Source organism: Monodelphis domestica, chromosome 5 (assembly GCF_027887165.1).
Source record: "Monodelphis domestica isolate mMonDom1 chromosome 5, mMonDom1.pri, whole genome shotgun sequence".
Classification (NCBI taxonomy): Eukaryota; Metazoa; Chordata; class Mammalia; order Didelphimorphia; family Didelphidae; genus Monodelphis; species Monodelphis domestica.
In genome coordinates this window covers 109460295-109481381 of record NC_077231.1, presented here as the reverse complement: position 1 = coordinate 109481381, position 21087 = coordinate 109460295, and the positions used below count along the sequence as shown (strand labels likewise).

Genomic DNA, 21087 nt, shown 5'->3' with positions numbered 1-21087 from the left:
GAGATTTAACACCTATTATGTAGTGGCAGCCAAGAAAAGAAGCTTTGACCTAGGTAATCATATGAAAGGAAGGAAAAGAAAACTCATTCAGAAAGAAAGGCCTACCTTGGGGAATAAAAAAATAAAGTCTTTTAAAAGAGATATGTACCAAAAACTTGGATTTCATTTTGCATTTTCAGGCTATTTCTGCAATATCAGGAAGTAGACAACATGTTTCATCATCAGTTCTTTGGACTCGTGGTTTATCATAATATTGCATTGAACAAGGTTCTTAAAATCTTTCAAAGTAAAAAAAAATGAAAGAAAGAAAAGAAAAGGAAAGGAAAGAAAAGAAAAGAAAAGAAAAGAAAAGAAAAGAAAAGAAAAGAAAAGAAAAGAAAAGAAAAGAAAAGAAAAGAAAAGAAAAGAAAAGAAAAGAAAAGAAAGGAAAGGAAAGGAAAGGAAAGGAAAGGAAAAGAAAAGAAAAGAAAAGAAAAGAAAAGAAAAGAAAAGAAAAGAAAAGAAAAGAAAAACCCTTTTCTTCCGTCTTGGAGCCAATACACAGTATTGACTCCAAGGCAGAAGAGTGGTAAGGGCTAGGCAATGGGGGTTAAGTGACTTGCCCAGGGTCACACAGCTGGGAAATGTCTGAGGCCATATTTGAACTCATGACCTCCCATCTCTAAGCCTGGCTCTCCATCCACTGAATCACCTAGTTAGCCCCAAAGTAATTCTTTTTAATGTTCTTACTGTATGAATTGTCCCCCTAGTTCTTCTCATTTCACTCTGATCCCGTGGATCACACCCAGATATCCCTGCTGTCTGGATAGAAGGCTGAGTCATACAAGGAAGTCAGAAAACATTTATTTACCCCCATCAACTGCTTTTGCTTCCCCATTCTCAATCCATTCAACGGCTGTATAGCGAGTGGCCATGGAGACGCAGAGGTTAAAGCAAGCGCCGGCGGAAGAGCCGATCTGACCAGTCTGGCTTTGCTGGTTGCGGGGTTGTGCCGAGGCTCAGCAAACAGCCGAAGTATCCCTGGGGCTGTGGAGGATCTCACAGACCAGCTGGGGAAGAGAACTCGCGAACCAGGGGAAGGGCTGCCGGATGGCAGCAGCAGTTCATCAGAGAAACGGCAGGTGGCAGTGTAGCAGAGGGAGAAGCCCGGCACGTCCCTTCAGCCGCGTCGGGTCGGGGGAGGCAGGGAGCAGCTGCTTTTAGAGCCCGAGCAGTATATTTCACGGGGAGGGGGGCCTGTCCCAGCTCAGTGTTCCTCTCCAACTGTGAGGCATGTCCTGGGGCATTCTCTGTGATGGATGCCCAGGGAGTGGCCTCCTTATTTACCATTTCGATTGCCCGGATTTCAACCTGCATCTGAATAGAGCCGTAGAGAGCTGGTCCAGCAGTTTGTGGATCTGGGACAGCTGATAGGATGGACAAAGGAAGTGGAAAGGAGGACAAAAGTGGGCCGGATGGCTTTGGGGAAATTACAAAGCGCTTCTAATGCCTCAAGCAAAGCCCGTCTTTTCCATGCAAAGACTTTGTTGAGGTTGCTAAATGGCAGCAAGATTTGGAACACCACAGTATAACCAGATGAATGTCATCATGGCCAAAGGAAAGGTGCCTGGCAGGTGTGAGCAGGTTGCAACATAACCAAACATACAACTAAACAAATGCACTCTGAAGAGCAGGTGTAAAAGTGGTCTAGCAGACAATGCTGGGAGGGATCAGATCGCATCTCAGACACTAGCCATGTGCCCCTGGACAAGTCACTTGACCTCAGTTTCCTCCTCTGTAAAATGGGGATGAAAATAGCACCTACCTCCCAGGGTTGTCAAGAGAATAAACTGAAATAATATTTGTAAACTTCTTTATAAACATTAAAGCTCTGTATGTAAGTGCTAGCAATTATTATTGTTAAAGGATGTCAACAAAATTGTACAACATCAAGTGATGATGGATTGGTTGTGTGATGAGAATGAAAATGACAGGTGGATGGGCCAGAGTTTGCCAGTAGTACTCTCAAGATGTCAGGAGAAATCAAGGATTGGGTGGACTCATGTGATGAACTCACAGGATGCTATGTGTGAGAGCTCTGTAGGATGGGCTGGCATGGATGGATTTCACTGGAAGGAACTGTCAAGTTGATGAGATCATAGATCAGTTTGAATATTTCTATACTGATTTAATTATTGTCTTTTGCATTTAATATGTTAATATGTAATCTGATTTAGTCTGATAAAAACTCAGTAGAAATTCATATGCTTTGATTTGATTTGAATCCATGCTGACCCAGACATTATCTTGAATTTGGCTAATTGTCTTCAGGGATCCACATTTAGAAAGAGGTGGTGCTAGCCTGCATATATATGTACAATATGAAGATAATGTGAATAAAAAAATTATTAAGCACTTACTATATGCCAGGAACTGTGCCATAGGTTCATTAGAATGGATTCCAATTGTCTCCCACCCACATCTGACTAGGTAAATATGAGTAAATGTCAATTCATGAAAATATTTAGAAAATATTCACCTGATTCCCATTATAAAGTGTTTCTTTATAGATTGGATTAAAATATTCTCTTTTTTAAATTAATACATCTGTTAACTTGCCTCCCCAAAGGTACAGAGGGAGTGCTTCCTGGAGACTTCTTGCCCCTGGAGCAGAGCCTTTATTTAGGGATGTACACAGGGCAATCATCTCATGATTTCCTCCTTGGCTGCCCTCCTCTGAACTTCATCATACCTTCCCTACCCCTATGGCCTTTCCTCTCTTTTCAACTTTCCTTCATCTGTTCTAGTCTGTCACCGGCAGTGACTGGCTAGAGTACGAGACCTGGAGTCAGAAAGACTCATCTTCCTGAGTTCAGATCTGGAATCAGACACTTACTAGCTACATGATCCTGGGCAAGTCATGTAACCCTAATTGCTTCAGTTTCCTCTTCTGTAAAATGAGCTGGAGAAGGAAGTGACAAACCACTCTAGGAACTCTGCCAAGAAAACTCCTGATGGGGTTACAAAAAGTCAGACATGACTGAAATGACAGAACCACCATTCCCCCATTTAAACTGTGAGCTCCTGAAGATCTGTCTCTTACCTTTCATTATCTTCCTGGAACCTAGCACATAGAAGACACTTGATAAATGTTTTATTGACTGTGAGTAAAACAAATGAAATTAGTATTATCTACTGTAACCCTAGCAAAAAATTTTAGTCAGAAGTGAAAGAGCAAATAGCTATGTCTAGTGCTCTTTTTGTTCCTCTCCAGCTGATTACCACATGAAGGAAACCCCAGAAAGTTTCCTTTTGTGGCACTGACCGTGCCCAACTTTATGCCTAGGATTTTTCCACTTAAACTAATTACCAATGAAACCTCCTGAGAACCAGGAAGTAGTAGCCTCTGAGTCAAAAAAACTATCTTCTTTTTTTTCATGCAAAATATTTTCCACATTAGCCACATCACAAAAAATAGAAATAATAAAATAATAAAGAAAGCTAGAAAATTATACTTAAATTTGCACTCCAAGTTCTTTCTTTGTGGCAGTGGACAGCATTTTTTCATCATGAGTTCTTTGGAATTGTCTTGGATCAGAGTATTGATGACAGTTGGAATTGTCATCATCATTGATCAAAGTAGCCAATTCTTTCATAGTTGATCATCATTACAAGGTTGTTGTTACCGAATGCAATGATCTCCTCATTCCTCTCACTTCACTTTGCATCAGTTAGTATAGGTCTTGCCATGTTCTTTTCTGAAACTACTCTCTTCATCAAAATGGCACAATCATATGGCACAACTTGTTCAGCCATTCCCTAATTGATGAGTATCCCCTCAATTTCCTATTCAGTGCCACCACAAAAAGAGCTACAATATTTTTGTGTATAGATGAGTCCTTTTTATTTTACCTCTTCAGGGTATAAAAACAGTAGTATTGCCAAGTCAAAGAGTATACTTGGCATTTATATAAGACCTTTGGGCATAGTTCTAAATCATTTCTCAGAATTGTTGGCCTAGTTTACAACTCTGCCAAGATCAGCTATCTCATTTTACCAGATTAGCAATCCTACTTAGGTCCAGACTATAGTGCTGGTCCCCATTTCCTGCTATTGACAATTCTCTGTGTCCCACTAAAACAATCCCACTTTTCACCATTTTTTAAAACCCTTACCATCTGTCTTAGAATCAAAACTATGTTTTAGTTGCAAGGCAGAATGGTAATAGTAATAGTAATAGGCTAGGCTTTGGGGGTTAAGTGGCTTGCCCAAGGTCACACAGCTAGTCCAGATTTGAGCCCAGGACTTGTTTGTAGGACTGGCTGTCAATCCACTGAGCCATCTAGCTGCCCCCTAGAATTATTATTAATTAATTTGGGACAAAAGGCACTGCTTTGGACATTGGTGGGAGCTATCAATCAAAGAGTGATCAGATCCCTGAATTGGAGCTACATCATCTAATCAAACCTTCCACTCAGAGCAGGAATAACTTCCCTGATACCTGATGGTGCCTAGGCTCTGCTTGAACACTTCTACTAAGTATAATAATAGCTCCCATTTACATAGCCCTGTGAGGTAGGTAGCTTAAATTCTATTATCTCCATCTTATATCTGAAAAAAACAAACATTAAGCAAGGTGAAGTGAATTTTTCATGGCTGCCCAACTAACTGTCAGGGGCAAGATTCAAAAGTAAGTTTCCTACTTTCCAGTCCAATGCCAGTTTTACTACACTATCTGTTGCTTCTAGTAGTTTGGGTGCTAATCTGGCAAAACCCACCAAATGGGCATTAACAAAAGGAGAAAAGGCTGACTGCCAGCCAGGATTCAAGGTAATGGGCACACAAACAAGAGTTTGCCAGAGAGTTCTAAGGAAGTTCTCACTGTTTGACTAGATGGGTCACATGCCCCAGGGCTCGGAAGAATTGTGCAGATTTGTTGATTTGCCGAGAGGTAACAGGGCCAGCTTATTGCTTTTCTCTTCCAAAGATCAGGACATGAGGCAGGATATAGCTATGTGAGGTATTTGTCCAAGAAGGCTCAGTTCCGGCAGCTTTGGCATCAGGAAAATTTTCGATAGATGTAAATTACTTCATAGCTTCTTCCCCTCTGCCAGATCATGCACAAACTTATCCCATTTCTTTTGCCAGATTTCCTTAGTGGTTTGCTTTTTGTCCGCTGACAAAGAACTATACCTGCAGGAATAAAGACTGTATTAGCCTTGAGAAAAGGCTCTACTATACTGTAGCGACCAAACTGGGGGTGGGCTGTGTTCGGTTCAAAAGAGGGAAAAGAGGTGAGAATGTTCTTAGATTAAGCCCCAGGACTGTGCTCAATGGCACTTTTCAGAGAGGAAGAGATAGCATAGAGCCAGGATCACTCACTTGATTGAATTCAATGTCAGCTGTTTGAGAATCCTCAGGTCAGCCTTCACTCCTGCTATGCCCATGAAAACTTCATAAAAATCATAAGACAAGCCCTTGGCTCCAAAGATGGAGGGGTCATCAGAACTAATCACCATCGGGTGCCCACTGGACATTAGAGAAGCTGCTGGGTGGTTCCTTAGGTCAGACACCAACTGCAGGACCTGCCAGGGGAAAAAGAGGAAGGCAAAAAAGTATACTACAATTCACAAAAAAGAAATATAAGGGAGATAAGACCCTGGAAATCATACACAATTCCTTTCCAACTTTGATCATTATTCTTGATGCCAGGCTAGTATTTAGGGACAGATTTGACTGAGGAATAGGAAAATCAATCAATAAATATTTATTAAACAATAACTGTGTACTAAACTAGACTCTAGAGATCCAAGTACAAAGAAGGAAACAATATTCATAAGAGCTTACATTCTAATAGAGGAAATGACACATATATATGCATGTGTGTATAATATAAACAAATAGAAAGAAATTAAATATAAGGTAGTTTGGGAGGGAAAGCACTAGCTTTGAAGGAAACAGGAAAGATTAATGCAAAAAGTGGTATTTGAATTACATCTTAAAAAAAGAAAAGTACTCTACAAGGCAAGATGTAAGAAGTTAGTCCATTAAAGGCTTGTCAGGCCAGTCAGTCAACAGGCATTAATTGTTTACTGCATACCAGAATTGTGCTAAGCCATGGAAATAATAAGAAACACTGTTCCTGCTTGCAGGGACAACACATTTTAATATGGAAGATATTGCAAATACTGGTAATACAAGAGTGCAAATGGAAAGTAATCTCAGAGGGAAGGCACTAGCAGTGGAAAGGAGAGGAAGAAAGACTTTCTGTGGAAGGTGGGATTTAAATTAACTCTTAAAAGAAGCAACTGAATCCAGGCAGTGGAGGTTAAGAGAGAAAGAATCCCAAGTATGAAAGGTAATCCATGAAAAGTCTGTATATGCCTTTTGACCCAACAATACCACTATTGGACTTAATTCAGGGAAAAAAGAAAAGAACCTAAAATATTCTAAAATATTTATGGCAGCTCTTTTTGTGGTGGCAAAGAACCAGAATCTGAGGAAATGGCTAAACAAGTTGTGGCATATGATTAGGATGGAATACTATCATACCATGAGAAATGACAAGCAGGTTAATTTTGGAAATATATGGAAAGACCCACATGAAATTATGAAGAGCAAAATGAGCAGAACCAAGAGAACATTGTTTCACTACAGAAATATTGTTTGAAGAATGATTTGTGTATGTCCACCTCCAGAGAAAAAACTGATAAACTGTATCAGAGGTTAATAAACTCAGAGTCCATCTTAGATAAAGATCTGAATGCCCTCATCAAGATGTAGATAACTCAGGGTCTGTCTGAGAACAAGTCCAAGTACCCTCTCCTTCACCTTCTTTTGGTTTCTCATAACAAGACATGTTGTTGCTGACTGTTCCATGAACCTGGATGGTGCTTGGAATCATTATCTTATCCCAGGTGCCTTATCCCCAATTCTTAGAACCATTATCTTACCACAATTCCTGGAACCATTATCTTACCCCAGGTGCCCTTTTTAACATTTTTGTTACATTTTCCCATGGATTTTTCTCACAGATGATTGTTTTTACTTTCTGCGGTTTGTACCTTTAAAAGATGTAGCCACTATACATTAAATTATACTCATTCACCACCAGCAGTGAGACCCTTCTGACCTCACACTGCATCTCTGTCTTTGATTCTTATCTTTCCCTTCATCCTTACCTAGAGGCAAGGTCCCTCTAACTTCAACTTTTGTATTTCCTCTTATTATTTTTCCCCAACCTTACCTGGGGAACTCTGTTCTGCTGGGGAACAGTACTGCCCCTCTGAGGTACATTTACAAAATTGAAATAAGTAAGACATAGTTTTAAATATGTAGAACATATACATATATATGTATATATACTATATACTATATATATATACCATATATATATATATATATATATATATATATATATATATATATATATATAGAGAGAGAGAGAGAGAGAGAGAGAGAGAGAGAGAGATCTTTTTGTCAAATGATGCTTTCTTTAGTGGGAGGAGAGGAGAAGGAAGAGAGTTAACTGTGTATTTCAATGTAACAAACAAATAAATAAAATTTTTTAAAAGGCATGGGAAGATGGAGGATGGAATGTATTGTCCGAAGAACAGTGAGATAGTCAGTGTCACTAGATCATAGGATGTTGGGGGAAAAATACTAAGACTGGAAAAGTCCAGCTTGAGAAAAAGTCTTTAAATGTCAAACAAATCATTTTACATTTGCTCCTGGAAGTAAAAGGAAGTCACTGGAGTCACAAAGGCAAAAAAATGGTAGACACAGTTGGCATGTGTGAGGAGCAGGGAAAAGCCAGTTTATCTAAATCAGGGAGCATGGGAGGAGGAATAATGTCCAGTGAGGCTATACAAATGAGTTGGAGACGTAATGGGAAAGGCTTCAATAGCTAAACATAGCAGTTCATATTTTACTCTAATGATACTAGGAAGCCTTTGGAGGTGACTGGGTCAAACAGTCAAATCTGAGTCCAAGGAAAATGATTTTGGAATCAGTGAGGATGATAGGCTAAAGTAATGAGAAACAAGGCAAAGAGATCAAACATGAGGCTGTTGTAATAACCTAGGTGAGAGGGGATAAGGGCTAGCACTCTAGGCTAGCACTAGGGCAGTGACAATGTGAAGTAAGATGTCCCATTCAAGAAATGTTGTGGAGGTAGAAATGGCAAGATTTGAAAACTGATTAGTTATTAGTATGAGGGAGTATAAGAAGCTAAAGATGCAAATCTGGGAACACTTGGAGGGAAAAGTTTCAGATTTAGATATCAGTGGGACTTCCATTTGGAAATGTATAATAGGTAGTTGGTGATGCAGGATTGACATTAGGGAGAGACTAAGCCTAGATATAGATATATACACACCTGTATTGGATATTCTGTTCAGTATATATACTTATATAGTACATACAAATGTACATATATATGTATGTTTACACATATGTATGGATGTGTGTATGCATATTGTGAACCTTAAAAATTCCCAGACCCTACTTCATAAGATTAGATTAAGACCATTCCCCATTTGGGAAGAGAACTCTACTTAGATCAGAAATGTGAGAACTCTACTTCACCTACTTAAGTCTGCCCTAGGGGAAGATAAAGTTGTAAACTCTTTTCTGAACAATGAAAAGTACTTAAACCCATACTTATAATAAGGCAAAAAGTTCTTAAGATAAGTACCTATAAAGGTCAAACAACTTGTGAATTTACAAGGAACAAAGAGCTGAGAAACTTACTCAGAACTTTCCTGGTGTGAATTACTCAAAAATTTACACCTTCTTAGGTGTGGATTAAGAATGGTCTGTCCTTTGGAAAACGTCTACTGTGATTGGTAGATGGAAGAACTTAGGGGAGGTGACATAGGAGAAAATGCCCTTTAAATAGGAGCTCAAATAGGAGCTCAAGGGACATTCTGAAACATTCAGATTGAGGGGGCGGATTGTATTTTAATTTAAAATTCAAGAATTTTTGAATTTTTTTGTTTGAGATTGTATTTTTACATAAAAATCCAAGATTTTGATTTTGTTCGAGAAAAGATCTTTAAGAAAAAAGCTTGATAACTCCTAAATCCAGAGAATGAATCGTTGCAGAAAGATGCCAAAAAAACCTATACTACATCAAGAAGATCAAGAATGAACTTTGGATATGGTTGATTGAACTGAACTTTAATTGAACATTTATTGTAAATGTATACATTTATGCCAAAAGGGACTGCCCCTAATTTGGCTTTCTGTCAATGTGTCTAGCAAAACATTGGTTTTTCTTTCTTTCTTTCTATTTTCTCCCTTACTACTCCAATTTCCTCTTAGAAAATTGAATATTGTGTATATCTATAGTTAGAAGTGCATTTAGAACTACAAGATGATTATGTTAAATGATCAATGGGGAGACTAGTCTCCCAATGATCATCAGGGGGGATTGTGAACCTTAAAAATTCCCAGACCCTACTTCATAAAATTGGATTAAGACCATTCCCCATTTGGGCAGAGAACTCTACTTAGATCAGAAATGTGAGAACTCTATTTCACCTACTTAAGTCTGCCCTAGGGGAAGATCTTGTGGTGAGTGATTAAGATTAAGGACTGACTGATCTTTTCTCTTAGGGCTTAGGCCTGGGTTGGCCAGGACTGGCCAGGGCCAGCTTATCCCTTTTCTCATTATTCCCCTTTTTCTCTCTTTCTCTCCTTTACTTTAATTCCTCATTTGTATTAATTAAAATCTCTATAAAACCCAGCTGACTTGGCTATATTTGAATAATTGGGAATATTTCCCTGGCAACCACCTTATATTTGATTTAAAACAAGACACTGTAGTGAAAACATATCTTTGTGGTCACAACTTACTCATCCACTCTTATATCTACAACAATTTAATTCTTCCACTATTTTAACTCACTACAGTTTATATACCTCAACCATTTTAATTATTAGAATATATGTAAACACACATACAGAGAGCTAATCTGCATAGAGATGGTAATTAAATTCACAAGAGATAATGAGGTTACAGAAAGGGAGGTTCAGAAGAAAAATGGTCTAAATAAATAAATGGAAATTTTAGAAGAGAATGGAAGGACAGAAAGAATCTCAGATAAGCAAGACAACTTTAAAAGTTAGATTATGAATTTATTATATGCTTTACGAGAAAAGTAAGCTTTACATATTAGAGATTCACAATTTCATTTGTAATCCTCTTCTGTTCTATAGTGTATATGGAACTACTCCCTTTATTTGCTGCTTGTTAGGTTCTGAATTTTAAAATTCTTTTAATAAACCGAATGTTACATAATAAAAAGAGCACTGGACAAGAGACCTGGATTTGAGGCTTCTCTCTGACACTTACTAGCTATTTCACCATGAGTTTAATATTTCTAGATCTCCATGTCCTCCCATGTAAAATGAAGGATGATAGATGAATCCCTTTTGAGTGTATCCAACATTTGATTTTATTATTATGTTGAACTCTCCTTTTCCCAGCTAACTTTCTTAATTCTGGGTCTCCCACTGTTTGAGCCTTAACCTCGATCCTTTTGCTCAGCCTCACAGTTGCTGACCATGGTTCTGAGGTCAGTTTTCACTACCAGAGTCTTTATGCAATAAGCCCAGATAATTTCTACACATCTCTGCTAACAAGAGAGGATAGGTAGAAATGGGCATTTAAGTAAGTCAGAGCAGAAACAGGGGCCCTGGTAATAAACAGAGCTCTCCTGCATTGAGCACTCACTCATACAAGACTAGAAGGAACCTTACATGAATTTCCTGATGGGATCTAGCCTACAGTTAAACCCATATACAGACCCTGGAAATCATACCTGGTTAGAGATGGGACACACTTCTATAGGGATATCCCTATTCAAAGAGATATTTTTGGCTACTGGGTGTCTGCTCAGAGCAAATCCATGGCCAATCCTGGTGGTATTCAGTATTAGAGCATCCAAAACGTTCTCATCTATGGAAGTGCCTTGCCAATCTGGAAATTAAGAATAAAGATCTTACAAATAGATGGAATCAATTTCATGGAACACAACTTACTTGACAGGTTGTGATGAAGAAAGTACAATAGTGCTATGTAAATATAAGATGATTATATTATTGGTCTGGACCTATGATTTCATTGCTCTAGGGAATTCTGTGAGTGGGAACTATTCCCTTCACCGGTCTAGATCAGTAACTTAATCTATATTGTACAGTCTTACAGAATTATTTGGAGCCTCTGAGAGCTAAATGAACTGCACATGCTTACACAATTTGTGTTGATTTCAAGATCTGAACCTAGGTCTTTCTAACTCCAAGCCCAATCCTCTGCCCACCACACCACGTGGTCTTTTGTTATTATTATTATCATTATTTTTTTAAAAAAGCACCCTGCCCAGAAGGGTACTCAGGAATATCCTCCCACACATTCTATATCACACTGCCACTACAGAATTTGACTACTTATTTAGTAACATGTTGTATTATTCTTTGTTGCATGTATTTAAATCTTCTTTACCTAGCTATATTATATGCTTCTTGAGAAAAAAAAGACTATGATTAGTTTGTTCTGAATCTCCCCAAAAAGAAGAGCTCGATGCATGTGAACCGAATTCAATTGAATCTAATCAGATTGAATACATGGAGGCTATTGAAAGCCACATCACAGTAGAGGTGGAGGTAATTCCAGTGAGTATACAATAAAGCATAGGAAATGTATGGCTTGATGAAAAAAAAGCATTAAATTCAGAGGCAGCTAAGTGGCTCAGTAGATAGAAAGTTAGGAGTCAAGAGGAACTGGGTTCAAATTTGGCCTCAGACATTTCCTAGCTGTGTGTGTCATTAACCCCCATTGCCTAGCCCTTACCACTCTTTTTCCTTGGAACCAATACACAATATTGATTCTAACATGGGAAGGGAAGGGAAGGGAAGGGAAGGGGAGGGGAGGGGAGGGGAGGGGAGGGGAGGGGAATGGAGGGGAGGGGAGGGGAGGGGAAGGGAAGGGAAGGGAAGGGAAGGGAAGGGAAGGGAAGGGAAGGGAAGGGAAGGGAAGGGAAGGGGAGGGGAGTTGACACCGAGTAGGTCATGTGTCTTATGGCTCCCAAGGATACTGCAGCTCACCTGTCTCCCCAGCATGGAAGAAGTAAGGCAAGTCAAAACCTTGAGTGGTTGGGAGGATCAAGGCCTCCTTCAGCTCCCACAAAGAATGCCCCTTGTCCTCTTGACCCACCTATGGAAGAGAAAAGAAGCGACACTAAGGCATTTGCCTCCCATACATCTTAATTTTGCTGAGGAGTCCTGTGCCTTTTCATTACCACTCTTCCATATACTCAGCCACCACTACTGTTAGATCCTGGAGAGAGTCACCAATAGGTCTGGGAAGAGAGCACTAGGCTGTGAGTCAAGAGACCGAAGTCTAGTCTCAGCTCTGTCAGTAACCAGCTGTGTAAATCTTAGGTATGACATCATCTCCCTGGAATTCATATCCATCCACTATAAAATGAAGGAATTAAACTAAATAAATAAATCAAAATGTCTTTTCTATTTCTGACATTGGATGGATCTATAAGACCCAGGGTATGAGGTGTGAAGAGGGAAATAATAACAGCTCGAAAGCATACAGAAGCAAAATGTTTATAAGTATCATTATTCCTTTTTATAGAAGAAAAAATTGATGTTTTGAGGCCTATGGTAACACAACTACTAAATGTCAAAGCTGGGACTTGAACCCAAGTCTTGTTGACTTCCAACACTCTTTCCTTTATGCTATGCTAAGATACCATCCCAATGCTATCCCAAAACTTTTTAACAATCCCCCCCAAAAAAATATTCAAGGCTTATTCTTTTCTATCCATTCCTCTCCCCAGGGCTAGTTCTACGGATAAAGGGCTAAGAGATGTGATTTGAGTGAAATCCCAAAGTCTGGATGAAAAGCAGAATAAAAATAGCTCCCCTGTACTCCCATTCTATCTAGTCTAGGTGATGAAGACTGAATGGAGCTTTATTACCAGAAAACAGAGGGATAAAGACTGTACTGGTGATTTCACTGGCATAAGGAAATACTGATTTCCTAAGGAACACCTTTCACCAATGCCAGTTAGCACCTTCTCTCTCTGTAATTTATAATCTTAGAAAGTTGCCTAGAACATTCAATTGCTCAGGGTCTCAAATACTATTTGTCAGAGGTGAGATGTGAACCTAGATCTTTCTGGCTTCCCAGCCAGCTTACACCTAAAATGTGCTTCTTATCAAGGAGGAAATCAGGTCTGTCTTTAGCAGATTAGCAGGTTAGAATCTTTTGTCAGATTATCTAGCTTTTACACTGAAATCCTGGTACTGAGATCTCAGAAAGATGGCAGGGGTGGGCAGAGGAAGGAGAGAACAATAATTTGGATAAGGCAAACTCCTAGAGAATGGGAGTTAGGAGGGGAAACTAGGCACTGAAGGAAAAAATTCATCCATTTCACAATTTTTTTTAGAATAATTCCTGCTCTCTTTCTTTATGGGGTTAATGATTATCTTAGGTGCCAGAGGACTGAAGACCATTTCCAGGGGGAAGATGAAGGGAAAAGAGAAATAAAGGAAGATATGGCCAAGCCATCCTATTCCTTCCTATTCTGGGAACTTTCTTTTTAAGCTTCCTCTGTGCCCATCCAGTCCCTTTCTATCCTTTTTTTCTCAAATGATTTTTCACCATTTCCAAGATATTCCCTTCATGAAGAATAGATTATTCAGTCTATGTTTCATTCCTATGCTAACACCTGTTCCAGCCTCCACATGGCCACCCCATATGTTGTAGGTAGTAAAAGATCAAATACCAGATCAAATCCTGCCATGGTCTCTGGGAATTTGACTCTGAGCTTCATAGCAGCCTGTACTGATTCAGCAATGTAAGTCACATTTTTCCTCCTTAGGAAAAAAAGGGGGGAAAATCACTGGTTATTGTGTTAATGGGTTGAGTATTTCTCTAAGTGATTACCTCTTGTTTCTGGGGCTAGCTTCCTATTTCCAACATATTCTTATCACTCTCTGCCTCCCATGCCCAGAAGCACTACTATTTTTCCAACCCATAAGTAATAGAATAGTTTCTTCAAAATTCATCACCAATTGGTTCCAAAGGGATCCACCATCTTTGGAACTATGGTGAGGCAAACTTCTTTCACGTATCTTTAGGCTCTGTATCTGTGGGAAATTTCTTTTTTAATTTAATGTCCCCCTAATGGACCCATGAAGAGTCAGATGGGACTGAAACAATTGAGATATGATTTCAACCTTATTTCACAATATTCCCCTTCATACATATTCTGTTCCAATTAAGCTGGACTATTAGCTGTTCTCTAATCTTGTCCTGATCTCTCTTATATCTTTGATTCACTCAGACTATTTCCCACACCTGAAATTTTTTCCCTTCTCACCTCTACTGGTTGAAATTGTCTTCCTTAAATGCTCAGCTCAGATACTATCTCCTGCAGGAAGTCTTCTCTGATATTTCCAGCTGAAAGTATTTTCACATTTTCCTGAATTTTTGTCTGAATCTCTCCTTTGCTTACCTTGTACTGTACTTATTTTTGTACATGGCATTGCCCTATTTGACTGTAAGTTACTTGAGGGTAGATACAGATTTTCCTTTTTTTAATGTGTTTTGTAGCCGTAGTATCCAGGACAGTACATTGTCTAGAGTAGGCACTGATTTTTAACTGATCACATTCAAATTTGTTCAGACCACAGTTCCATCCAATTGTTTGGATGAAGTACACTGTCCTCTTCCAACAATTTTCCAGCATTCTACAAAATGGCAAGGGTGGAGAAATCATGGGAAGAGAACTAGGATATGAAAGAAAATATTTGTGGACAGCTTGTAGATTCTGGTTCCCAGGGATGGGAGTTCCAAGCTTCCATGTACAACTAACTACTCACAGGGCAAAAGGAGAATTCCACAAAAGACTCAGACTACATTATTGCAATCAACTAAGAGTTTAAATCTCTGACTCAGTCATTTGGAAAGTAGCTACTATGTACAAGGTAGAAAATTCTAAAAGCTCTATTTCATACTGTGCTCACCAGAAAAAAATGGTATAGGCTGCCCAAATTATGGTCAGTAAGAACATAATTAAGGCACCAAGATGAGAATGGGTCTTTCTAGTGGGAGTGTAGGTCCTAGTTCAGACTACTGGCTCCCCATGAAGCCTCTTCTTTCACAGTTCACCAGATTAAGTCTCTCTCTTTTTACCTATCTCCTACCCTTAATCTTGCCTGCCAGAACCCTAAAGGGGTCTGTGAATGTTTGCCTAGCACAATCTCTAGATGTTGCTGAGATTGGACTTCCGAGAGGAAGCATTCAACTGGTAAAAAGTCAGAGAAGTCCCACCAGAAAATCACCATTTTGGGCTCATTAGCAGGCTGGCTTTCCAGGTATCAGTACATTTAAGATCAATCAACCTATCAAAGTGAAAAGAAATATATTCTATCATCTGTGACAAGAAGAGAGATTAAGAAGGCTACAGAGAATACCACTTACTCCTGAAAGCCCAATTAAATGTGATGATGTTATTCTAGTAACAACACCACCACTTCTGCTGTTAGCAACAACAATAAGTAATAATACTTGGTTTTCATTGATAGATAGGTTCTTCTCTATTATGGCTAGGGGTGGAGGGCAGGAAAGGAGTATCTCAGGGTCACCAGATCTTCAACTGGCTTCTCTTCAACACAAAAGAGAGAACCCAACATTTGGAGAAGACAAGATGAAAAAAAGAAAACATGCTTTCTGTGTTTTCTTGAAGGAGGTATAGACAAAGTCTCTCTTCTTCACATAAGATTATGCCCATGGTGCACACCATCCCTACCAGGCACATGGCATTAAGTGCTTTGTTCAGGACTCAATTTCATAATCGCACATTCAAAGTTTCTGTAATATATTTGAATGAAAAATGAAGCAGATTTTCCAGATAAGGTTAAAAGCAGCTTTCTTGTGATCTGAGTCATGCAGGTAAAAGTAGAGTTGTGCCCAAAATTATCCAGGAAAACACCTCAATTAATTTCACTTTGATTATAAAACTGGGAACAAAATGTTCAGCCAGAAGTCACTTATTGCACACATAGTCACCTTTTCAAACCACATTACTATCTTGTGTCCATTCATTTTCTAACCTTAGTCTTCTTTCTCACTGAGGTCTTGACTCCCCACCCACATCAAAGCCCAGAAACCAATCTTCCCTTACCTGTGATAGCTATAAATGATTCTGGCTCCAATGAAGTCAGGATGGTCTTTGGCAAACTTCTGGGCTACTTCTTGATAAGTCTTCAATGACCACTCTTTGTCATGTGTTTTCCCATTCAGTTCATAAACCTCAGAGTAGTGGAGAGAAAAGAGGAAAGCATGACCCCAAAAGGATCTCAGTGAAGGAGATAATCTTGGTTGCAACAAAAGATTATCCCAACCAAACCTTCAGGGAAAGGAACAGGAGCAGAATGGAGCAAATTCTTTCTCTATGGCTTCTTATGCCTGCTATGAACCCATCTCCCTTTCCAAAGCAGGTCTCTGTTCTCCCATTTGAAATGCCCAATGCCTAGTTTTCAGTGTTCAGATCAATGTTAGGATAAATTATAGAACTTCCTCCACAGCTGTGGAAAAGATAATAGATAGTGGTCAAAGGATATGAATAGGTAATTTTCAAAGGAAAAAGTTCAATCTATCAATAACCAAATTTTTAAAAATGCCCCAAATCAATAAAAATTAGAGAAATATGAATTAAAGCACTTCTGAAGTTACTTCTCACACCCATCAAATTGGCAAAAATGACAAAGAAAAAAGTGGAAAATGACAGCTCTTAGAAGGACTAAAATAAAACAGGCACCTTAATATATTATTAGTGGTAATAGCTAGATGACTCAGTAGATATAATACTGGACCTGGAGATGAGGTCTTGAGTTCAAATTTTACCTCATACCCTTCCTAGCTATGGGACCCTGGGCAAGTCACTTAACCGTAATTGCCTAACCCTTACTGCTCTTCTGTCTTAGAACCAATACTTTGTATTGATTCTGGCACAAAAGGTAATATACACTATCAATGGAGTTGTGAATTGGTACCACCATCCTGGAAAGCAATTTGGAATGATGTCAAAAAATTATTAACTAAATTTTTTACCTAGCTATTAGGATTATGTCACAAAAAGATAAAAGAAAAAGGACCACAAAGTGAAAAGCATATATAGTAATCCTTTTTGTAATAGCAAAGAACTGAAAAACTACAAAGGTTCCCATCAATTAGGGATTACTTAGCAAAATATTGGGCATCAGTGTAATGGAACATTAAGTTATAATCCATGTTGAAAGAGAGAGTTTCAGATAATCATAGAAAGATGTATCAACTGATGCAGACTAAGAGCATAAGCAGGAAAACAAGTGATGCAATAACACTGTAAGGACAAACAACTTTGAAAGATCTAAGAGCTATAATAAACACAATGACCAACCATTATGCCAGAGGACCAATGATAAAACTTTCTATCCACCTTCTTACAAAGAAGGTGATGGACTCAAGATGCAGAATAAGACAAATAGTTTTGAATATGGTAATTGTGAGGATTTTTGCTTGACTATGCACATTTGTCATAAGGGTATAAAGATCTCATGTGTACTTTTTCATGGAGTAGCAGGCAGGATAGGGCTGCCAAAAAAAAGGGCAGGGGGAGAAAAGATGTTTACTGAGACATTTTTAAAGTATAGAAAAGAAAACAGACGGAAAGCTCAAAGGAATCACAAAGAAGACATTCTGAAAGTTATAAGTTAAATTTATTACATACCTAAAAAGAAAAACTAGCTTTACATAATAGATATTTTCAGTTTCATGTACTCTTCTCTTTCTTTGTTCTACTATGTATATGGAAATGCTTTTTTTATTTGATATTTCTTAAGTCCAAAATAATTTTTTTAAGCGAGGGAGAGAGTAGAGCAATAAAGAGGGATGGATAAGAAATGATACCCTAAAGAAAGAGACATACTAATAGAAAAACTAAAACCAGCTCTTTTTCCTATATCTGGAGAATTGGTTCCATTCTTGACTCAAATTCACTACCAGAACTCTGGTTGTTGTCAGCATAGTGCAGTTCATGTTTATGGAAATGGACCCCAAGATGTTGCCAGCAATGTATTTGATGCAAGTGGGGCAGAATCATTGTTCACCACACATATATGTCCCTGGTGTGTGTAGGAACAACTGAGTCTGGGCCTCTCCCAGGCAACAAAAGGTTTAGTTGTTTTTTTCCCTTGAATCTAAGCGAATTTGCTTTGTGCTTTTGTCTCTTTGAATTAATGGTTTCCCCCAGCCTCAGGGAGTTAGTTTAGATTAAAAAAAAAAAAACAGATTGGCAAAGTAGTTTCTGAATATTACTGGTAGAGAAGGTAGCTATTCTTCCTCCTTTCATCCAAGAGCATCAATGACTTCTTATTTGCAAGAGGCAGAAATCATATAAGATAAAGGGAAATTATCTGTACATTGTGGCACTGAGCTTCCCCTTCTTTCTTCTGCCCTGGTGATCTTAACTTCTAAGAGGGAGGCAGGAGAACCTTGAATAACTGGGAACCTCACAGAGAGAGCACAGATACCATGACCAGTGCCAGCCAGAAAGCACAACATGAAGATAGCTTCCAAGCCTGAAGCAATGAAATTATCTCAGTCATGATGAGAAAAGACTGAGAGTTATTAAGACTATCAGAAAGTATGAATCTTGTTGAACTATTTGGCTGAGAAAGTTAATTTCTTTTTTAGTCTAAGAGTTTGATCTAGGAAATGGAAGTCCTTCCACTTATACCTTTCCCATAATTTAAGTCTTAGGTGTGTGTATGTCTTGGATGTCCCTGGTCACATCCAAAGATCTGGAAGGGCAAGAGAATAGAGCCCAGAAACAGTTGGAATTGTGTTTGAGCTAGTGTCCTTTCACTTTATCTAATTTACAATAAACTCTGTGATCATAGCTTATGAAGGCAATGGGAAGTAAACTGGGAAAGAGGAACCAATCCACTAGCTCTGAGTTTGATTCCATTTTCATCTTTAGTGCCTATATCAAACAGTTATGGAGAGCTGACTAGGTGGTTATTCGCTGAGCACCCTCTGGTGGACAAAGGAAACACTGTGGAGCCTTTGTGAAAAGTAAGTAACTGACAACCTTTCTAATCTACCCTCCATGCAATTGCCAAAGAGATTTTCCTTAAAGCTTTTTCTTTGGATCCCTGATTTTCTTTGTATCACCTGATACCTAGTAAGTGCAATAAAGCTTGTGGATTGATTTCTACTTCACCAGAATGCCTACGGGCTCCCCTCTATTTCAGTAAATTGACTCACAGCAGTGAAAGAACATTAGACCAAGAATCAGGAGGTCCAGGTTCAAATGTGGATACACATTCTTTCTTTTCTACGTGACCATAAAAATCATCTTGTCTCTCTCTTAAGTTCCTAGTCTTTAAAATCTTAATAATTTTATTTATCCAGATTTTGATTTTTCCATTACTTTCTTTAAAAAAAACAAAACCCTTGCTTTCATCTTAGTATCATTTCTAAGAGAGAAGAGCTGCAAGATCTAGGTAATCTGGGTTAAATAACTTACCTGGGGTCACACAGCTAGGAAGTGACTGAGGTCACATTTGAATCTAGGTCCTCCCAACTCCAGGTCTGATATACTATCCATTATGCTACCCAGTTGCCCCTCCATCATTTTTCTTACTTTTTATTGTGGGGGGGAAATAGTGTTAACCTTAAAGTACAATTTGTTAAAATGATGATGATGATAAGTAACATTATTATAATTACAAATCCAGGATACCATTCAGTTTTTCAACAAGCTAGGCATTATTGGCAGTTGCCACTAATACCTCTTTCAGCCAAGGAGACTTTTGTTCTCAGGATGAGAGAGAGCCTGAGCTTTCCTCTCTCTTCCAGAGCAGTAGAAGCCCAGGGGAGGGACAGTCCTTTCTCTTCAGTCCCATTGTTTTCTCCGTTGCAGTACAAAGGTTGGCATTTCACATTAATTTCTATGCCTATGGGAAAAGCACCACAGCACTTAGTCCTCCTATTAAAAGAGTAACCTATGGCTTGATCTATGAGTGGGAGATAAAATATACTAGAGCTTTCCAGGTCTTAATCTCATGCTTTATCTATTTTATCTCCTTTTTATCAACCTTTATCTACTGCTGACCCATTACCTGATAGAAGGAATTTAAAGGAATCAAGATCCCTATTTACAATGAGTCTCAAAGAAACTTCTCCTGGTTACTCTCCAAGATAGAGCTTTGTGTTCAATCTGTTCCAAGGGCATCTTCTCCAAGAAGTCTTCCCTAAACTGATCATAGGATTATGGGAGTTAGAAAAGAATGCATTTAAGACTGTTTCCTTGTCTACTGGTGCTCTCAGTGCTTTGGCTGCCTTTCACAGGGTCTTCTTATAAACAGATAACTATGTGATACAGGTGATAGAGGGGACTTGGAGTCAGAAAGGCCCAAGTTCAAATCCTAATCAGAAACACACACACACACACACACACACACACACATACACACACACACACACACACACATCTCTTAACTTTTCTTGACCTAAATTCCCTCAGTAAAAGAGATTTAAGAAAAGTACCTACTCCAGAGGTTGTTTTAAGGATCAAGTACATTAACATAGATGCAAAGTGGTTTTTTTCAAACCTTACAAAGCTATATAAATGCTAATTACTTTAGCTAACTATTGCTATAAAGGAATTGCATCTTGAACCCCATAAAACCCACCAAGATTCTAAGAGCTAAAAAGCAGCCCTCAACCAGCAATGCAGGAGCATGAATTATAGCAGAATGATGATAAAAATAGATGGGAGTGGGTTATGGTACAAAGAGCCAAGAACATGAATTCAGAGAGCTGAGTTCAAATCTTTTGCTTTGACACTTACTGGCTATGTGGGTCTTTTGGACAAATCACTTAAGTTCTCTAAGCCTCGGGCTCCCTATCAGTTAATTAGGTTATAATAATCCTTACACTACCTGCATTGCAGAAAAAAATGTGGGGTCACAGATTTTGGGCAGACTGAGGAGGAGTGAGGAGGGTGAAGAGTGGTTACAAGCCCTAGTCTGAATATC

General features: G+C 38.7%; 1 protein-coding gene across 6 annotated transcripts in view; it reads right to left on the bottom strand.

Annotated features, from left to right (window-relative positions):
• Positions 1–827: 827 nt before the first annotated feature.
• ADA2 (adenosine deaminase 2) overlaps positions 828–21087 on the bottom strand; it is a 162131-nt gene continuing 141871 nt past the window's right edge. For all 6 annotated transcript variants that reach the window (XM_007503840.3, XM_007503838.3, XM_056799081.1 and 3 more), the window contains exons 5-10: positions 16188–16315; positions 13785–13875; positions 12088–12196; positions 10806–10963; positions 5362–5564; positions 828–5172 (exon numbers count right to left, since the gene is read on the bottom strand). In XM_007503840.3, the coding sequence (XP_007503902.1) occupies positions 5070–5172; positions 5362–5564; positions 10806–10963; positions 12088–12196; positions 13785–13875; positions 16188–16315 (792 nt within the window). In that variant the 3' untranslated portion in view covers positions 828–5069. The remainder of the gene's footprint in view (positions 5173–5361; positions 5565–10805; positions 10964–12087; positions 12197–13784; positions 13876–16187; positions 16316–21087) is intronic.